The 17868-nt window shown below is 44.0% G+C and overlaps 2 protein-coding genes across 4 annotated transcripts in view; one reads left to right on the top strand and one right to left on the bottom strand.

Annotated features, from left to right (window-relative positions):
- smim24 (small integral membrane protein 24) overlaps positions 1-15311 on the top strand; it is a 27127-nt gene extending 11816 nt beyond the window's left edge. The window contains exons 1-4 of one of the 3 annotated variants that reach the window (XM_079350172.1): positions 1038-1055; positions 11468-11529; positions 12798-12939; positions 14842-15311. In XM_079350172.1, the coding sequence (XP_079206298.1) occupies positions 11469-11529; positions 12798-12939; positions 14842-14926 (288 nt within the window). In that variant the 5' untranslated portion in view covers positions 1038-1055; position 11468 and the 3' untranslated portion in view covers positions 14927-15311. Of the gene's footprint in view, positions 1-990; positions 1056-11432; positions 11530-12797; positions 12940-14841 lie in introns of those variants that run through there. The other 2 variants (XM_079350173.1, XM_079350171.1) reach the window with 2 other exon arrangements.
- On the bottom strand, positions 2037-10719 carry lrrc40 (leucine rich repeat containing 40). The gene is made up of 15 exons (XM_079350140.1): positions 10442-10719; positions 8837-9018; positions 8651-8724; positions 7862-7991; positions 7645-7768; positions 6300-6439; positions 5899-6071; positions 5693-5783; positions 5448-5493; positions 4780-4882; positions 3747-3854; positions 3566-3676; positions 2889-2966; positions 2555-2740; positions 2037-2357 (listed from the first exon to the last, which is right to left on the bottom strand). The coding sequence occupies exons 1-15, from the start codon at positions 10593-10595 to the stop codon at positions 2252-2254; spliced, it is 1806 nt and encodes a 601-aa protein (XP_079206266.1). The 5' UTR covers positions 10596-10719; the 3' UTR covers positions 2037-2251.
- Positions 15312-17868: the final 2557 nt, after the last annotated feature.

The following is a 17868-nucleotide window of genomic DNA, read 5'->3' on the forward strand; positions in this document are numbered from 1 at the left end:
CATTTCTGTCTGCCAGAGCTGAATGTTATTTAGTTAAGACGGTCATTCTGTTTGTTGTTAGTTTGCCTGCAGTGATCCAGTGAAAAGAGTTCAAAGAGTCATCGGTGTCGTGTGAGCAGCAAACATCCGGTTTAACACGAACACACTCTGAAAGAAAAAAAACAAACATCTCTTTTGAATTGATTGATTTGATAGGCGGAAGTTTACGTGTGTAAAGCTTCTTGATGTTGTTTGTTTAGTCAAAATGTTTGTTGAGATAGTTATCTGTTTTTTTGCCATGTTGTTGGGGATTGTAAAATAAAAACAACACAAACTGGCGCATTAACCTTTGGGTCACGTGGTCGGGTTGCACTTGTCCTGGTTGACAGTTTCAATAAAGTTTATTTAAATCGTAAAGTGATCTGATTTTATAGCCTCTTTACACTTCACCATCCAATCAAACTGCAGCATTCAGAGTCCTTACTAAAGTGCACACTGAGGACAGATTATTACAACTGTCCAAGGATGAAACATCGCCAGCTTCATCATCATCATCATCACCATCATCAAAATCATCATCACCATCACCATCATCATCATCACCATCACCATCATCATCATCATCACCATCACCATCATCATCATCATCATAGGTGTTCATTAAACACCTGAGTTTGTGTGTATAATTAATACTATTAATTGAAATTAAATTAAATGTGATACCGTGAGATTAATTAAATGTAATATGAGTTTTAAAGTTTTTTTTGTTTTTTTTTAACTTCCAAATTTTTTTTTCCTCCACTTTATTTATAATCAAAATCTGACTATTACAAAAATCACAGTTTACATCATATGAGTTGAAAAGTAAATGTATGGATTGCGGAGTTAAAATCCTAAAGCGGTAGTTTGTATTACTAAATCTCGCGGGATCTTGTAGACCAATCAGAAAGATTTAAAATCTCCGCTTCTGTGAGCTGACTAATAATCAGGTTTATGAAGCTAATCCGGTGCTCTAACTTCTGTTAAAGATCAGATGTTTCTGTTTCATCGTGTGACAGCTGATTCAGAAGGAGTTGGTGAGTTTTTAACTTGTTTATTAACTTTAAAATCTGTGACCTGTCTCACCACAGCGGCACGAGAGCGATCAACTTCCGGCTCTGAAGAAGATTCATTAAAAACTGAGAAACTTTATTTTGATGGGAAAAAAAGATTTAGTTTGAATTGAATATATGGTGTTATTATTGACATTTTCTTACCATTTATTTTCTAATACATATTTTTTTGGTAAACCAGTTCCAAGTCTCCTCCTGAGTTTTATTACATATAATCATCAGTTTAAATGTTTCCTCTCAGTTTAGGATTTTCTGATTTCCGTTGCCCATTAATATAAAATGTTGGTTTACGTTTGTTAAAGAAATGATTTAAAGATGAACAGAACACTCTGGATCAGGAGTCACCAACCTTTCAGGATGAGAGACTTCTACTCCCCCGTTTTACTTTGGTTTTTGCAGTGTTTATTAATATTATTTAATGTTTACCTTTATATGAGATTTCTGAAACTGCCAGTTTATTGTAATGTGGTTAGATAGATCTAGAGTAAATAGATCCAGTGTGTTATGAGGGAGGTTTATGCGTAGACTATTAGAGAGGATTATATTTATTTTCTTTTTTTAACAGTTAGAATTTGGTTGGCGAGCTACCATTAGCTTGCTAGCTACCATTAGCTTGCTAGCTACCGTTAGCATGCGAGCCCCTTGTTGGAGACCCCTGCTCTGGAAGATCTCCCTCACATGGACCCTTTCTAAGAAGCTCTTATTTTGAAGTATGTAGACTGAAGAGAGAATTAAGTCATATTTCCAGTGTAGTGATAATGAAAAGATTATTAGCTTATTCAGTTCAGTCAGCTTGATCGCGGGTCGATAAAGTTTCTAGCTCGTGGTTTTCTGAATATGCACATCAGTATTGACCCGGTTGGTTCCACTTCCTGCACTGCCATTAGCTGCGTCAGAGAATTTAAAAGTCTATTTCTACCAGTTCGTCCTGTAAGGATCGTCACGCTGTTTTCAAAATGAACTTTATTAAGAGATCAGCTGTTTGACATTGCACAAGGCGTCAGTTTAAATATGATTGTCAACAAACGTTTGTCCAATTCAGTCCATTAGGTTTGTTTCACAGCTCGTGATAAAACAGACAAATGAAGTGAAGGTCATTGAAGGTCAATGACAGGAAGGTGATGGTGGTGGATCGTCCCCTCGTGCGGTGTGGTCAGCTGTCATGAAGGGATGCGGCTCCGCAGATACTCCAACACAGCATCTGTTCCTTTGGTCACGATGGCCGCCCTCGGGGTGCGGAAAGGATTCCCCTCCAGACCGAGACACCTTGGGGGGAGAGCACAAGCTTTAGCTCATTGTTTGACTCAAACGTTCTCTGTCGACTCGTCTGTACACGGGGAGTCGAACCCGCAGACGGACAAACACTGATAGAATCCCAGAATGCATCGGACATGAAATGGGGAACAAAGTACGATCTAAAAAGTGATGGGCGGAGTTCTAAGAACATCTCGCCGTCTCCGTACCGGAGGCTGGTGCACAGGCCCAGTTCAGGCGGGATGTTCAGCAGGTCGTTGTTGGACAGATCCAGCGTCGTCAGATGAACCATTTTTTGTAGAGCGCAGGGGTCCACGGCGCCCACCTGGTTGTTCCCCAGCAGCACCGTCTCCAAGGAAACCATCTGATAGAGGACTCCAGGGAAAGACTTGAACCTGCGATCGGTACAAAGGACTGTGAGTGGACGACGGGACGGAGACGTTCCAGCTGACTGGAGGGCGTTTCCTGTCGCCCGCCATCTTTGACCCGTTCTGGAACTTGGAACGTTTTCACACTCATTGAAACGTTCGGACTTCGACCTACCTGTTGAAATTCAGCGTGATGGATCGCAGCTTGGTCAAGTTCTTCATGTCAGCAGGTAAATCGCTCAGCTGATTGTTCCTGAAACGACAACAATTAGATACCAACCAGATTCATATTGTAGGTGATCGAGTCTTTTTAAAGGGGCAAATCTGTTTCATATGTTTTTAACAAGTTGAAGGTTTCATTAGCTGGTCAAATAAAGGTTTTATCTTCACTGGATGAATCTTTAATCTTTCTCGCCCACAAAACGTCACATCCGGCTCGCGCTGATAACCTCCATCACTACAAATCAACAGAAACATCTAAAGCTTTTATATCTGACCCAACCGGAGCCGACGATCGGGAGGACGAGGTTAGACGGGTCGCTGTGGGATCCAAAAGTTCAAACGTGCAGGTCTGTAGTCGGCACTCGTTCAGTTGGATCAATGGTCCTGTCTTTAAAACGTATCGGACAACAATTCAGTTTATTAACGAATCAATGTGGAACATGACGGCTTCTAAGAGCTAGCATCGCTAGTGCGTTTGCATTTTAGTTGGCTCTGGGGGGAAAGGATTCTTTACCCCCCCCCCCCAACGCGAGGCCCCGCCCCCAACAGTATCTACAGATACTGATGACATATAAAGTGACCAACGTGGACCATAAGGAGCGCTCCTGACTGCTCGTCTCTCTGCGTTACCTCAGGTCGATGTGCATCAGCTGCAGTAACTCGCAGACGGCAGGAGAACAGCTGCTCAGTCTGTTGAAACCCAGATTGATGTCAGAAAGAGACGACTGGAACTCCAACAGCCTGTAAACACAACGTGTGGTCAGTGTGTGTGAGTGTGTGACATGGTGGCTGTGGTTGTATCAGTGTTTACCTGGAAGGTACCGAGGTCAGCTGGTTCTTGCTGAAGTTCACGGTGGTCACACCTTGATCTGCTGCTGCGTCAAAAATCTCCCCTGGAATATCTGCCGCCTGCTTCTCACTGCGAGCGACACGATGACATCACACGGACGATTCAGCGGTTTAATGAGGTCGTATATAAACGCATCATAACTCCAGTGTGTGAATGTGTGTGTGAGTCCTGACTGTTTACAATGAGGCAGAAGCTGGAGTCCTGCTGGCTGTGTTGTTGTTAGCACTGTGTTAGCATCATGTTAGCATGAACTCGCGTTTAAAGCACTCAATATTAAAAAAAAAATGAAGGTTAGCTTTAATCAGCAAACTTAAATCTTTAACTGTTCTGCATGTCAGTGTAAGAACTTCTTTCACTTCAACAGCTACGAGCTAACTAAGAAGCGCTAACATTAGCATGCTAACACAACAATGCAGGGCGCCTCTTTAGCCTAATGGTGCTGCATTAAGATGGCTTGCTAACTCCTGCGTGTGGTTGGAGGAGAGCGTACAGAGGAGGCGTGTCCAAACAAGCAGCTGGTTTTTAGTTTCATGCTGCAGCTCAAAGAGTCGCACACGCTTCCTTTAAGACGCAGTTTCAACACATGAACACTTTTTAAGTTTTTGGATATTGGACTTCATCATCAGGATGTGATGATCATGTATTTTTGTTTTAGAGGAGAGACCGTCTCTCTCACTATGAAGCTCTGGTCTCAGATGACCTTCAACAACAGCAGGAGTAACAGCTCTTGACCTTGGGCGAGACACTTAACCCCAAGTTGCTCCTGCTGCTTTGTTAGTGGCGTGTGAATGTGCGTGAATGTATGAGTCTCCTCTACGCACCCCTAAAACTTATTTTGTCTCTACATTTTTACATTTGTGCCACAAAAAAACAGAAAAAACAAAGATGGCTGGTGGGACGTCGAGCCTGAGCAAACATCCCTCTGATGTCTCCGTATGAAGGTCAGTCACCTTTCACACCTGGAGCTCCACCTTTGGTTCTGACCATCACTGACCTGTAAGTCAACAGCTTCAGAGTTTTGATGTTATGAACGTTGACGGCAGCCTGGCTGGGTAAGGTCATCGCTGTGTGTCCTTCATCTTCCTTCTCCGGCTCCTCTGAAACAGAAAGCGTCTGTTTTAAACACTTTTCTTCACTTCTGTTTGTTTGATATACAATATATTTTTTGTTTATTTCATTTTCTTTTTTGTTGAATTTCATGTTCTTTAATGAAATGTAATTTACAGGATGTTTTAACTAAAATAAAGTTTCTGGCCAAACTTAAATCGGCTGCAGCGTTCCCTCAAAATCAGTTTGACATCTGGTGCTTTTATTTTGAAGGTGTACAAACTGAAGTGTTTTGTGTTGACAAGTTTTTCCCTCATGGATGTGGATATTTATGCACCGTCACAAACTGACAAGATCTGTTAAGCGAGGAGGGCGAGGGTCAGTGGCGTGTAGAGACCCTCCTTCCTCGTTCTTCGTCCATCTACGCGAGCGACAGAGGAAATAAGAAACGTGAGCAGCCATGGCGAGCAGTCAGGACAGTCCTGACGGCTCGCTCGTGTCGTGTGCCGTCAGGACGGAGTGTAACGGCTGAAGATGACGAACACTCAGAGCGACTGATCTTTAAGGGTCATGACATCACGTTTCAGGGCAGAAAAAACAAACTAAAGACTGTACCTTTAATTCGTCCTCGTAAGTACTTCAGAAGCTCATTGGTTCCTTTCTGTGATGGAAAAAAACTTTTTTGTTGTTGTTATGTTTGCATCAGTGATAAAAATGAAAATGAATCCTGAGCTCCTCGCTATCGGACGCCACAGGTGGTCAGAATGTGAAGTAGCATACACTGAGTGTCACAGCTGGTTGAAGAGAGAGAGCACCTACCTGTATTAAACACCTGTACAGGTATATTCTGTGTCACCTACCGTGAGAAGGTCTCTGCGGATTCCTCGCAGAGGGTTTCCCTCCAACAGCAACATCTGCAGGTTTGGCAGCAGGCTGAGCGACGCTGGAAGACTGACACAAAAACACATCGAGCTCAAGTGACACGCAGACCCGAGTCCACCTCATTTGGTTCATTAGCTCAAAATGCTAAGCGCTAAAGGTAGCGGCGGGGTGTCGGGAGGCTTACGTGGAGATGTCGTTGTTGGTGAGGTCGAGGCGTGTGAGCGTGCTCGTCTGGGTGATCTGCTCGGGGAGCGCTTTGATCTTGTTGTCTCGCAGCTCGAGGACAGAGATGGCCGTCAGGCAAGCCAGCTGCTCCGTCTCCAAGCGCTCGATCTGGTTGTTCCCGACGTACAACTCCTACACGCCAGATTGACAACACGAGAATATCAGAGACTGTTATTGATCAATAATCAATGCAAACGTTTGTTCTTTATTTAATGTGACTCAAAGTCAATAAAGGGATTTTATCAGCCATCGCCAAGAAGCATGATTCAGGTTTAGCGGGCTGATTGAGACCTCTGTAAATCCATTCATGAATAAACATAACCTGCACTACCAGGACAACGGTCATGTCGCCATGGTTACCTTGAGCTTGGGAGCAGTGAGCTTTGGGAGGAGGCGGAGCTTGTTGTGTCTGAGGTAAATTTGCTCCAAAGCAGGCATCTCTGATAGGCTGGCAGGGACGTCTGTCAGCTGGTTGTTGCTGCAGTCGAGCAGCTTCACACCTGTCGGATTAAAATCAGAACTCAGGTGAACTGAAAACCTTCAGCTACTTCCTGACACCGACCTTCAACGACCTTCCTCTGTCGCCCCCCGGTGGTGGAACAGTCGAACAAACTCCACTGGACCTGCAGAGTCCCTTTGCACCTTTAAGAGAACGCTCTTGATGGACACCGACCCCCTCCATGACGGTACAGGTGATGGTTTTATTTGATGACTTCACATTTAAGATGGTTTCTATGGCGATGAGAACAGCTGTCTGGTCACTTCCTGTCAGCGCCTGTGTGTCCAAATCGGACTTAAAGCTGTTTGTTATCACTTGCTGATTTAAGCCCCGTTTCCACCGAGCGGTCCGGCTCGGTTCGTCTCGGTACGGCACATTTTGCGGCGTTTCCATCGACTGATCCCGGTAAAGATTCCCAAATAACCGATCCGTACCGTCACACTTTTTGGGACCCTTCAGTCGGGGAGCCAAGAAAGTGGAGCCGACCTGAGAAGGCGGAGCTAAACACTGCAGTCCTCTGATTGGTTGAAAGAATCATCACTTCCTGTGTTACGTTCGCGTTTTTCTACTTTGTTGAATTTATTCCTTAGCGGTTAGCTGTTAGCCGTTAGCGGTTAGCTGCTATCATGTGATGCTATTTACGTAGCGGCTATCGGCATCCGGCTTCCATGCCATGGGACGTCACAACAGGACAGTGTCTTCTTGAGAAGAGAGAGACGCCGCCCCTTGATGGCGACTCTGCCACCTGCTTGTGTTTTTTCACCACCCACTGGGAATCGAACCCAAATCTCCAGAAAGTGAATAGCTAAATGTAAGGAAGCTACTTCAGCAGCACCACGCTGTCACCCGGTTAAACTCTAACTGTAGTCGAGGGACCGTGTCGTCCTTCAACCGTCGCCGTCCTACCTTCATGCACGCCGTGCTCCGACCTCCACTTCAGCGGCGAAAAAGTGTGGCCGACAGCAACGCGAGGAATAGAAATCGTCTGATTGGTCGGGCTCTCGTCGCGTTAGCGCCCAGTTTAAAGAACGCTAAATCTTTTTAGTGATGGAGAAAAAGACACAAGTCATACGACATAACGCCGACCATGACCCGGGGAAAACGGCCCTGCGGCGAGCAAGTCCATGAAGACTAACCTGATGCATCCTGGAACAAAGAAGTCAACAACAGCAGAGGAGAGTGGACTTATACTGGAGGAGAGCTTACTGGTGAGCTGGGCCAGACTGTCAGGCAGACAGCTGAGCTTGTTGTGGCTCAGGTTGAGTTTCTGCAGGCAGGTGAGATGACCCAGGCTGGCAGGCAGCTCCTGCAGACTGTTGTTGGACAGGTCCTAAAAGGTAAAAGTAGGACAGGAAGACGCTGCAGGACAATCACACCAAACGAGCTGGTAAAATAAACACATCATCCTCGAGTGTGTCGTTACCAGCTCAGTCAGGTTCTCCAGGATCCCAAGATCCTCTGGCAGGTTCTCGAGCTGGTTCTGCTGCAGAGTGAGGCTGCGCAGGTTCTTCAAAGTGCACACCTCGACTGGCAGCACTTTCAGCTGGTTGTGACTGGAATCACAAGAGAGGATCAGACGTGTGTGTGTGTGTGTGTGTGTGTGTGTGTGTGTGTGTGTGTGTGTGTGTGTGTGTGTGTGTGTGTGTGTGTGTGTGTGTGTGTGTGTGTGTGTGTGTGTGTGTGTGTGTGTGTGTGTGTGTGTGTGTGTGTGTGTGTCCAATGTTGACAACACATTTCAGAATGAGGGCGGCGACGTAAAATAGAAATGATGCAGAAGGAGCGGATGGAGCGACAGAGTCCGCTAGACCAGTGAGTCCCAGAGACCGGGTTTTAGTTTATTTTGGTCGCCAAATAAATAAAGTCTTTGAGGATTTATACCTGCAGTGCACATTTGAGCCACATGAGGCGCCATAACTAACAGTTGAGTCATTGTGAGGCTGAAGTCAGCAACAAGAAAGTGATGATCAAAAAGAGGTAGGTTGCAGCGAATGCTCGCCAACCAACCGCCTGCGAAGGAAGCCAGCCTACGAGTGGGCGTGAACCAGAGACCCAGCAGCTAACGTTAGCCAAAACACGCCCAACGGTCGCATTCAACCCGCCGATGACGCCGCAAGTGGAAGGGTCGGCGTGATGAAAATGGTCAGGAGTGTTAATTTATGCACAAATTCGCTTAGCTTAGCTTAGCTTAGCTTAGCTTAGTGTGTGTGTGTACCTAAGTCGTAGTTGCTGAAGCTCCAGCAGTTCTCCTACAGCGCTGGGTAAACTGCTCAGCTGGTTGTCGTGGAGCTGTCGGAGTAAAGAGAAGAGCGAGGGTCACGTCAACCACATCACTTAAACACGTCAGGAGCGGCGGTACTGATCCATAACGGACCGCTTGGTGGAAACTTTGGTTACTCACATCCAGCGTAACGAGTCCAGGAAGCAGTCTGATGTCATCGGACAGCTGTGTGAGCTGATTGGACGACAGCAGGAGTTTGGTGAGTTCACTCTGTTCCCACCAGCGATCCGACTCCCCGAAGGACACGTTCTGCTTGGCCTCCTCCGGTGTGTCCACGTTCAACCGATAGACGTCCTGAGGAACTGACGACAGAGATGATAAAGAAAAACAAAAACATAAATAGTTTGAGAAAAACTGGTTTAAAGGCAGTTTGAAGGCCGATAAATCGATTCAATCAAGATATAAGGTCAGACAATATCGTTCATATCGATACAGTTTAAGATGCATTAAAACAACATTATACGCGTCTTCTGTCGGCTCCATGTGTAGAAACAAAAAGACTGTTGACTCAGTTTAATGTTGTGGATATAAAACGCTGTTATTTTATCGCAATGTTCAGCATATCGTATCATGACTCATCACGTATCGTTGGGCTTCTGGTGATTCAGCATATCGTATCATGACTCATCACGTATCGTTGGGCTTCTGGTGATTCAGCATATCGTATCATGACTCATCACGTATCGTTGGGCTTCTGGTGATTCAGCATATCGTATCATGACTCATCACGTATCGTTGGGCTTCTGGTGATTCAGCATATCGTATCATGACTCATCACGTATCGTTGGGCTTCTGGTGATTCAGCATATCGTATCATGACTCATCACGTATCGTTGGGCTTCTGGTGATTCCCACCTTTTTTGACTTCTCTACATATTCAAACAAACAAGAGTCGTCGTCTCTCAACAGGAAGGTTGGGGGTTCAATTCCCACCTCCTGTGGCTACATGTCCGATGTGTCCTTGGGCAAGACTGCGACGTTTGAATCAGGGCTGCAACGATTAGTCGACATAATTGAGTCGACTTGTCGTATTATTGTTTTAATGATTGGTTTGTGTTGATCTCTGTAAATATTGTGTTTTATGTCTCCATGGCAACTTGTCAGCATGGCCACTTAGGAAAAAAGTGGCTGCTGGAAACTACACAGGAAGGGATGGGATTTTTTCCCCCAGAATCCCACTGTGACATCACAAAGAGAGAACATTTGAAACGGAGCGTTTTTCTCTGTGTGGTAAAACTTATTCAAACAAACGACTGGATGGATTATTTTATATTTTCCGGGTAGGTAAACACTCAGGTTACCACATATATATATATATATATATATATATATATATATATATATATTCAAGTAAGTAAGAAGGGATTTTTCATAATAGCTCCCCTTTAAATAAAAAAAATACTTTCAGTATTTAAATGTGAAATACTTGAGCAAAATCTTGTGGTGGGAATTTGAATGCAGGGTAAAGCTGAGCCTTTACATTGAATAAGTAATTTCTAATAACTTTTGGATCTGACATTTACATGTACCTCTGCTGTTTACTCCAGAACCGTCTCTGTAACACACCTGAGCTGAACCAGAACCAGAACCAGATCACGGTTAGTAGGCTTCAGCACTGGTTTTAATGGGGATCTAAAGTAAAGACTATTAATGCGGAAATAGGTCGGCCTGAGTAGTATGAGCCACGGCCCTGATTGTTCTTCAGGTCTCCAGTCCTGGACCTACCTTCCGTCAGTCCTCGACCGGACAGGTTCAGCTGGCCGCTCTTCCTCGCTGCCTTCAGCAGACCGTGAGGAACGAGCGCGTGACTCGTGTCGGTGTTTCCCGCCTTGAAACCGGCCAGAGAGTCCGGTTTATTCGTTCTTTTGAACCGGGACATGTCGGTACATGTGGTCGTTAAGGCCTCTCGTTGTAGCCGTTAGCTTGAAGTTCACCTGACTAACGTTTGTTTATCTCCACAGACCAGCCCATGAGCCAGACGTCCCGCCCGTCAGCAGTGTATGAAAACCTCTTCCGTTCCACGTGTTTCAAAATAAAAGCACCGTTTCTAGAGTTTTAAAACAAAGTTATTATAACATTCCTCGTTATCAGTTTTCCAATTAATATGATTTAATATGATTTTTTAAAAGAGGAAAAACACTTGGTTAGATCCTTGAAATTAGTCACCCAGATTGATTGATTGAATTAGGACACATGACTATAAAATTAGAATCATATAGGTTAAGCATGATTACAAACAGTGAACTGTGCTCTTTATGTATCAAAACTATAACATTTAATATAAACAACAAAATAAAACAAATAGGGTAACAGAACAGAACTAATGTGGGTCTGGTGCATTTTTGTTTTTTATTTTATTTTACATCTGGGTGTGTTAAGACTCAAGATGTAACCACATACACTAAAATGATTAGAGCTGTTCTTTAAGGCCAATAACATTAAAGCTGACTTTGTAACTGTTGTCATTGCAAATAATAATTATCTCTGAATGTTTATATTCACAACTGAATTTACTGAAATAAATTTGCTTGAAATTCAGACAAGAGTCTGAGCTGAGCTCTTGTGTTTGTCGTCATGCTTATGAAACAAGTGTTGTTGAATAAAACTGTTGGTCATCAGTAGATCACACACACACACACACACACACACTGCGGTGGAAACCCTCCCTCTGGATTGTGAACTTTGAGAGCAGTTTAACTGAGGTGTGTGTGAGCTGAAAGTCCAGTCTTACCCCACTGCGTCTGTACTCAGGATGGCTCTCTTCTTCCTGTTGATGTGTCTGCTCTTATCTGCCACCAGCTCAGCTAACAAAGGTAAAACTTCAGCAATTCTTTAACAAGCTCACCGTCAGTGTTTCTGTGTTGGGGGTTTTTTTGCCTTTATTTGAAAGGACAGTGGAGAGAGTGGGGCGTGACATGCAGGAAAGGATCTTTACTCTCTTACCCTGCTGTGATGATAATAAGACATGTTATAATAATAATAATAATAATGTTTCTGACTAAACTGTTTGTAACATCGTTCTCATAAAACGATTCTTTGGGTCTACACAACATTTATTGTGAAAGGTCAAATCTTCAGTCATCCACTGGGACATTTCTCCCCTGTGTTTTACACTCTTCATGACATCACTTGTGTACTCGTGTTTAGGTGTGTGTACTTGTGTTTAGGTGTGTGTACTCGTGTTTAGGTGTGTGTGTACTTGTGTTTAGGTGTGTGTGTACTTGTGTTTAGGTGTGTGTACTTGTGTTTAGGTGTGTGTACTTGTGTTTAGGTGTGTGTACTCGTGTTTAGGTGTGTGTACTTGTGTTTAGGTGTGTGTACTTGTGTTTAGGTGTGTGTACTCGTGTTTAGGTGTGTGTACTTGTGTTTAGGTGTGTGTACTTGTGTTTAGGTGTGTGTACTTGTGTTTAGGTGTGTGTACTTGTGTTTAGGTGTGTGTACTTGTGTTTAGGTGTGTGTACTCGTGTTTAGGTGTGTGTACTTGTGTTTAGGTGTGTGTACTTGTGTTTAGGTGTGTGTACTCGTGTTTAGGTGTGTGTACTTGTGTTTAGGTGTGTGTGTACTCGTGTTTAGGTGTGTGTACTTGTGTTTAGGTGTGTGTACTCGTGTTTAGGTGTGTGTGTACTTGTGTTTAGGTGTGTGTGTACTCGTGTTTAGGTGTGTGTACTTGTGTTTAGGTGTGTGTACTTGTGTTTAGGTGTGTGTACTCGTGTTTAGGTGTGTGTACTTGTGTTTAGGTGTGTGTACTTGTGTTTAGGTGTGTGTACTTGTGTTTAGGTGTGTGTGTACTCGTGTTTAGGTGTGTGTACTTGTGTTTAGGTGTGTGTACTCGTGTTTAGGTGTGTGTGTACTTGTGTTTAGGTGTGTGTACTTGTGTTTAGGTGTGTGTACTTGTGTTTAGGTGTGTGTACTCGTGTTTAGGTGTGTGTACTTGTGTTTAGGTGTGTGTACTTGTGTTTAGGTGTGTGTACTTGTGTTTAGGTGTGTGTACTCGTGTTTAGGTGTGTGTACTTGTGTTTAGGTGTGTGTACTTGTGTTTAGGTGTGTGTACTTGTGTTTAGGTGTGTGTACTCGTGTTTAGGTGTGCAGACTGGTATTCGAGTAGCAGCAGGATCCACGTCTGTGACCATTCAGCCCTGGCTGGTGGGTCTGACAGCCGTAGTTGGCTTCCTCTTCATCGTCTTCATCGTCTTGATCATTCACAGACTATTGAGGAAGAACAGGTCAGCTACACGCAAGCACACACACACACACACACACACACACACACACACATACACATACACACACACACACACACACACACACACACACACACACACACACACACACACACACACACACACACACACACACACACACACAAAACCTGAGAGTCTACCGACTAACAAAATATAAAATAAATCCATCCAGTCGTTTGTTTGGGGTCTGCAGAAGTTTTACAACACAGAGAAAAATGCTCCGTTTCTTCATTTGCTCTCCTTGTGATGTCACAGTGGGATTCTGTTGCATTTAAAGAGACACACACCAAAACGGAGCGTTCAGAGAGAGCTGGTCTCTACAGGGTCACAAACCTCCTCTGCTGCTTGACTCATCTTGTATTTGGACCGAAGCAGTCTGTAGAGCGTCCGTCCTGTCGTGTTAACACACGTTGTGTATTTACGATCGTTATTTGAACCCAACAGACCACAGGACTGTTTGAAAAGGTGGAAAAGGGATGTAATTACATTTTAACCCCGATGGCCGCAGAAAGTTTTTGATCGGCTCTCAGGCGTCCGTTAAAAATTAACATCATCACTTTACTTTGAATCTGTGAATTCTCAGTTTTATTAGGGTGCAAATCCCGATTATTATAAAATGTAAACGATCAACCAATCAATGAACCAATCACAGCCTCCCTGTCTCCCTGCTCTCTGATGAACCAATCACAGCCTCCCTGTCTCCCTGCTCTCTGATGAACCAATCACAGCCTCCCTGCTCTCTGATGAACCAATCACAGCCTCCCTGTCTCCCTGCTCTCTGATGAACCAATCACAGCCTCCCTGCTCTCTGATGAACCAATCACAGCCTCCCTGTCTCCCTGCTCTCTGATGAACCAATCACAGCCTCCCTGCTCTCTGATGAACCAATCACAGCCTCCCTGTCTCCCTGCTCTCTGATGAACCAATCACAGCCTCCCTGTCTCCCTGCTCTCTGATGAACCAATCACAGCCTCCCTGCTCTCTGATGAACCAATCACAGCCTCCCTGTCTCCCTGCTCTTTGATGAACCAATCACAGCCTCCCTGCTCTCTGATGAACCAATCACAGCCTCCCTGTCTCCCTGCTCTCTGATGAACCAATCACAGCCTCCCTGCTCTCTGATGAACCAATCACAGCCTCCCTGTCTCCCTGCTCTCTGATGAACCAATCACAGCCTCCCTGTCTCCCTGCTCTCTGATGAACCAATCACAGCCTCCCTGTCTCCCTGCTCTCTGATGAACCAATCACAGCCTCCCTGCTCGTTCTCTACCTCTTTACTTACCGCTGAATGAGACGTCGTTTCTACACGATGAAGAGATGAGCAGAGGTCACCTTCAAAATGAAGGGCGTGGCTTTAGAGCGAGCACAGAGGGGGCGTGGCTTTAGAGCAAGACCAGAGGGGAGTGTGCTTGGCTTTAGAGCGAGACCAGAGGGGAGGGGGCGTGGCTTTAGAGCAGACACAGAGGGGGGAATGGGCGTGGCTTTAGAGCAGGCACTGCGGGGAGGGGGCGTGGCTTTAGAGCAGGCACCAAGGGGAGGGGGCGTGGCTTTAGAGGGAGCACATGGGGGCGTGGCTTTAGAGCGAGCACAGAGGGGAGGGGCGGGTGCAGAAGGAGCACTGAGGGAATACTACTTAATAACCAACCCTGCCTTTAAACAATAACAAAAATGAGACAGTCACGTAAACTTATGATAAACACACAAAGTGATCACACAGATGAATGATAAACATGTCTGACTAAGGCTAAGGCTAGCTTCCAGTGGAATAATGTTTACATTAGCATGACATGTCATTTTAACTTCCTGTTAACTGTGTTCAAACAGCCTTAGAGAAGGAAACAGTAAATATTGAACCTGTGTGTTTGTTGTTTTCTTGTGTCGCAGGGAGGATGAAGAACGACGGGGTTATGATGACATGACCATCAAGATTGATGATGATGATGATGATATTAAGCAAACCAGCCTGTAGTAACACAACGGAGCGTCGCCATTCTGCCATCCAATCAAAGTCATCTTCTGACCTGTGAGGTCTCTCGGCCGCTTAAGTCATCTATAGTTTTTATGTTATTGCTGGAATATCTCATTTTGTGAGAGTTATTAACGATGTGTTGGATTTTTATTGATCTACATAAAAAGTGACCGAAGTATTTAAAAAAAAATCAGATGTTTGTTTTTCTTTTTAAAACACAGAAATACAATTTAACACAAAAAACACTTTATTTGGTTTCACTTGCAATTAAATGCAGATATGAACTATGAAGGTGTAAAGAACTAAACGTTTATTTAAGCACGGATCCCAGAGCTTCCAGATGTTTTGTTGAAGGTTATAAAATAAATAATGTAAAAATATAAAATGTTGGAGTATTTAACTCAGTGTAAACATAACAAGTTGTCTAATAATAGTAATCATTTTATCAACCTGCTGTAGCTGTCTGTCACCACTAGAGGGACCAATAACATAGGTGAAGTGTTCCAACTCAACATGAAGAAATGATATAAGGACTTCCATGAGTGCAGTGAAGAACAACACAGTAGTAAATGTGCGAGGTTATCACAGTGACATGTGACTCCTTCATGACGCCTTGTTAACCTTCAGTGTTCATTCAGCTTCAATCAGCAGCTTGTGACTCACCGAGCAGGCTGCTGTTAATGTTTACATTTGTTTTTTGTTTTTTCATAACTTAAGTTTTGTTGTTGTTTTTCCTCTATGATGACGATTCTTCTGTTCAGGTTTGTTTAATACAGAGCGCTCAGAGGAGGGAGACCCTTCAGCTGCTCTCTGTTGTGTGTTTACAAGGCCGGCTCCTCCTTCAAATGGACTTGAACCTTTTTTTATTATTTATTTTCTATTCTTACAGCTACTCGAAGCACTTTCACACTCCGTGTCACATTCACCCAATCACACAGCACTCATCCCCCTGTTTGTTCAACAAGGAGAAATAAGGAAACGCAAGCAGAACACTAAAACGTCCTCTGAGCTTCAAAATACAAACTTTACTCCCTAAGTTCTGTTGTTTCTAAAAGAAAGAAAAGCAAATCCATTTATTGTCTGATAATATTTTATAAGGTGGTGCACGTCCCTCTTGTGATACCTTTGATTTTTAAATAAAAATGTGAAACACAAGAAGACAAGCAAAGTCACTTGTGGTTCCAAACAAGATTATTTGAAAGGTAGAAAAGTGTGGCGGATATAGATAGATAGATAGATAGATAGATAGATACTTTATTGATCCCGAGGGAAATTCAAGTATGTACAGTGGGGACTCTGGAGTCTGTCGGGGCCCTTAAATAATTGGGGGCCTTAAAACCAGCGTTCATCACCACGATGTCTGCCATTGTCCCAACGCTTCCTCCTCTTCGTCTTTATTCCTGTCTCCTCTCACACAGTGACTCTCTGTTGATCTTCATTTACAAACTTTGGTTTTCAACGATGCGTGCAACGTTTAGCAAGGCAACAAGAGTGTGTGCTGTCAGATGGGGCCCCGTTAGGGAGGTTTCTACTGTCAGTGCAAATTTGCACAATTTGGGCCGCTGATGTGGTTTAAAGTTTGTGGGCCCTCGGGGGCCCCCCTGCTGGTCTGGGGCCCAAAGCCTGTACTGCAGACAATATATATATATATATATATATATATATATATTTTCAAAAAACCTTTGAGTGAAAAAACTCTTCAAAACTAAAGACTGACAAACTGTCCAGTAATTGAAACTTCTGCTATTGAACAAAATCGGATTTTGCAGTGAATTCAGGTTAAATGTTTCATTATTGTCAGTATTCCACATTTTGTGTCGGCCTAATCTAATTTTTTTTCTATTGACTTGTGTTCTATCTACACTAACACAACGTTCATCAGAGCCACAGTTAGTTATAAAGTCAGACAGAAAAAGAACATGAACAAAAAAAGCCCATTTTCACATCTTGAATCCCCCGGCTGGAACTCTGTAGCTTCTCTGACCATCTGTAAGACTGAAAATATATAAAGAACAAGGCTCGTTCCCACCCTCTGGAACTCACTCCCAAAAAACTTCAGAGAACCCCCCCCCCCCCCCCCCACCCCCCCTTCAAGAAATCCCTAAAAAAAAAGTACCTCTTCTACACCACCTACAACCACCAACAAGCTCAACTCTCATCCTCCTCCTCTCGCATTATGTCTTCGTTGTATTATTTTCACTGTTTGTTTTATTTTAAGGGTCTTTGAGTATTTAGAAAAAAAAAAACCTTTAAAAGTCCAATTCATCATTATCAATAAGACCATGCACAGCCATGACAGTTTGAACCCAGAGCCACTTTCTCCGTCTGCGTTCAATGATATAATACTGCAGGCTCAAGCTGTTCCAATTAAATCCTGTTAAAAATAAAAAAAAATACGTGCCGACATTTTGAACGTGCAGAGAGCTGGTTGAAGGTTTTGCATATTCAGAAAAACTACAACAGATTTAGAAACCACAGAGAGGAGAGAGGGTTTTTCTGCTCTGTCATTCAGTAAGTGTGAGGTCTGTTCAGGGAGTTCAGTAATGGACTGTGTGTGTGTGTGTGTGTGTGTGTGTGTGTGTTTTGTAGCCTGTAATTTTCTGTCTTCATGCCCTGTTGTTCTCCTCGAGCAGCGCTGTGATTGGTTGAAGCCTGTTGTGTTTGAGCCTGATTGGCTGGATGTTTACACCTCTGAGGGAGGGTAAGTGGCTCATTAACTGAGGGGGCGGGAGCTGCGAGCTGATTGATTCCACGACTGATTACAAGATCGGGTTTTAGTTTTGTGTGTATGTTAGAGTGTGGGAGTCAGGGTATTTCATTTTTCCGCCCCCCCCCCCCTCTCTTTTTCTTTAGCAGTAAACACAGCGCTGAAATCCAGCGAAAGAACAACAGAGTAACGCTGCCGCACATAATGACGGCAGTTAAAGCTAAAACAGCAGTGT

The sequence above is a fragment of the Symphodus melops genome, assembly GCF_947650265.1.
Source record: "Symphodus melops genome assembly, chromosome: 8".
NCBI lineage: Eukaryota > Metazoa > Chordata > Actinopteri > Labriformes > Labridae > Symphodus > Symphodus melops.

What these genes read in the sequence shown, in the direction of transcription:
- lrrc40 (XM_079350140.1), bottom strand. Translation starts at nt 10,595, where the DNA reads ATGTCCCGGTTCAAAAGAACGAATAAACCGGACTCTCTGGCCGGTTTC. An exon ending in CGGTCGAGGACTGACGGAAG is followed by an intron (nt 9,019 to 10,441) that starts GTAGGTCCAGGA and finishes CTCTGTCGTCAG; the next exon opens with TTCCTCAGGACGTCTATCGG. An exon ending in ACCAACAACGACATCTCCAC is followed by an intron (nt 5,784 to 5,898) that starts GTAAGCCTCCCG and finishes TTTTTGTGTCAG; the next exon opens with TCTTCCAGCGTCGCTCAGCC.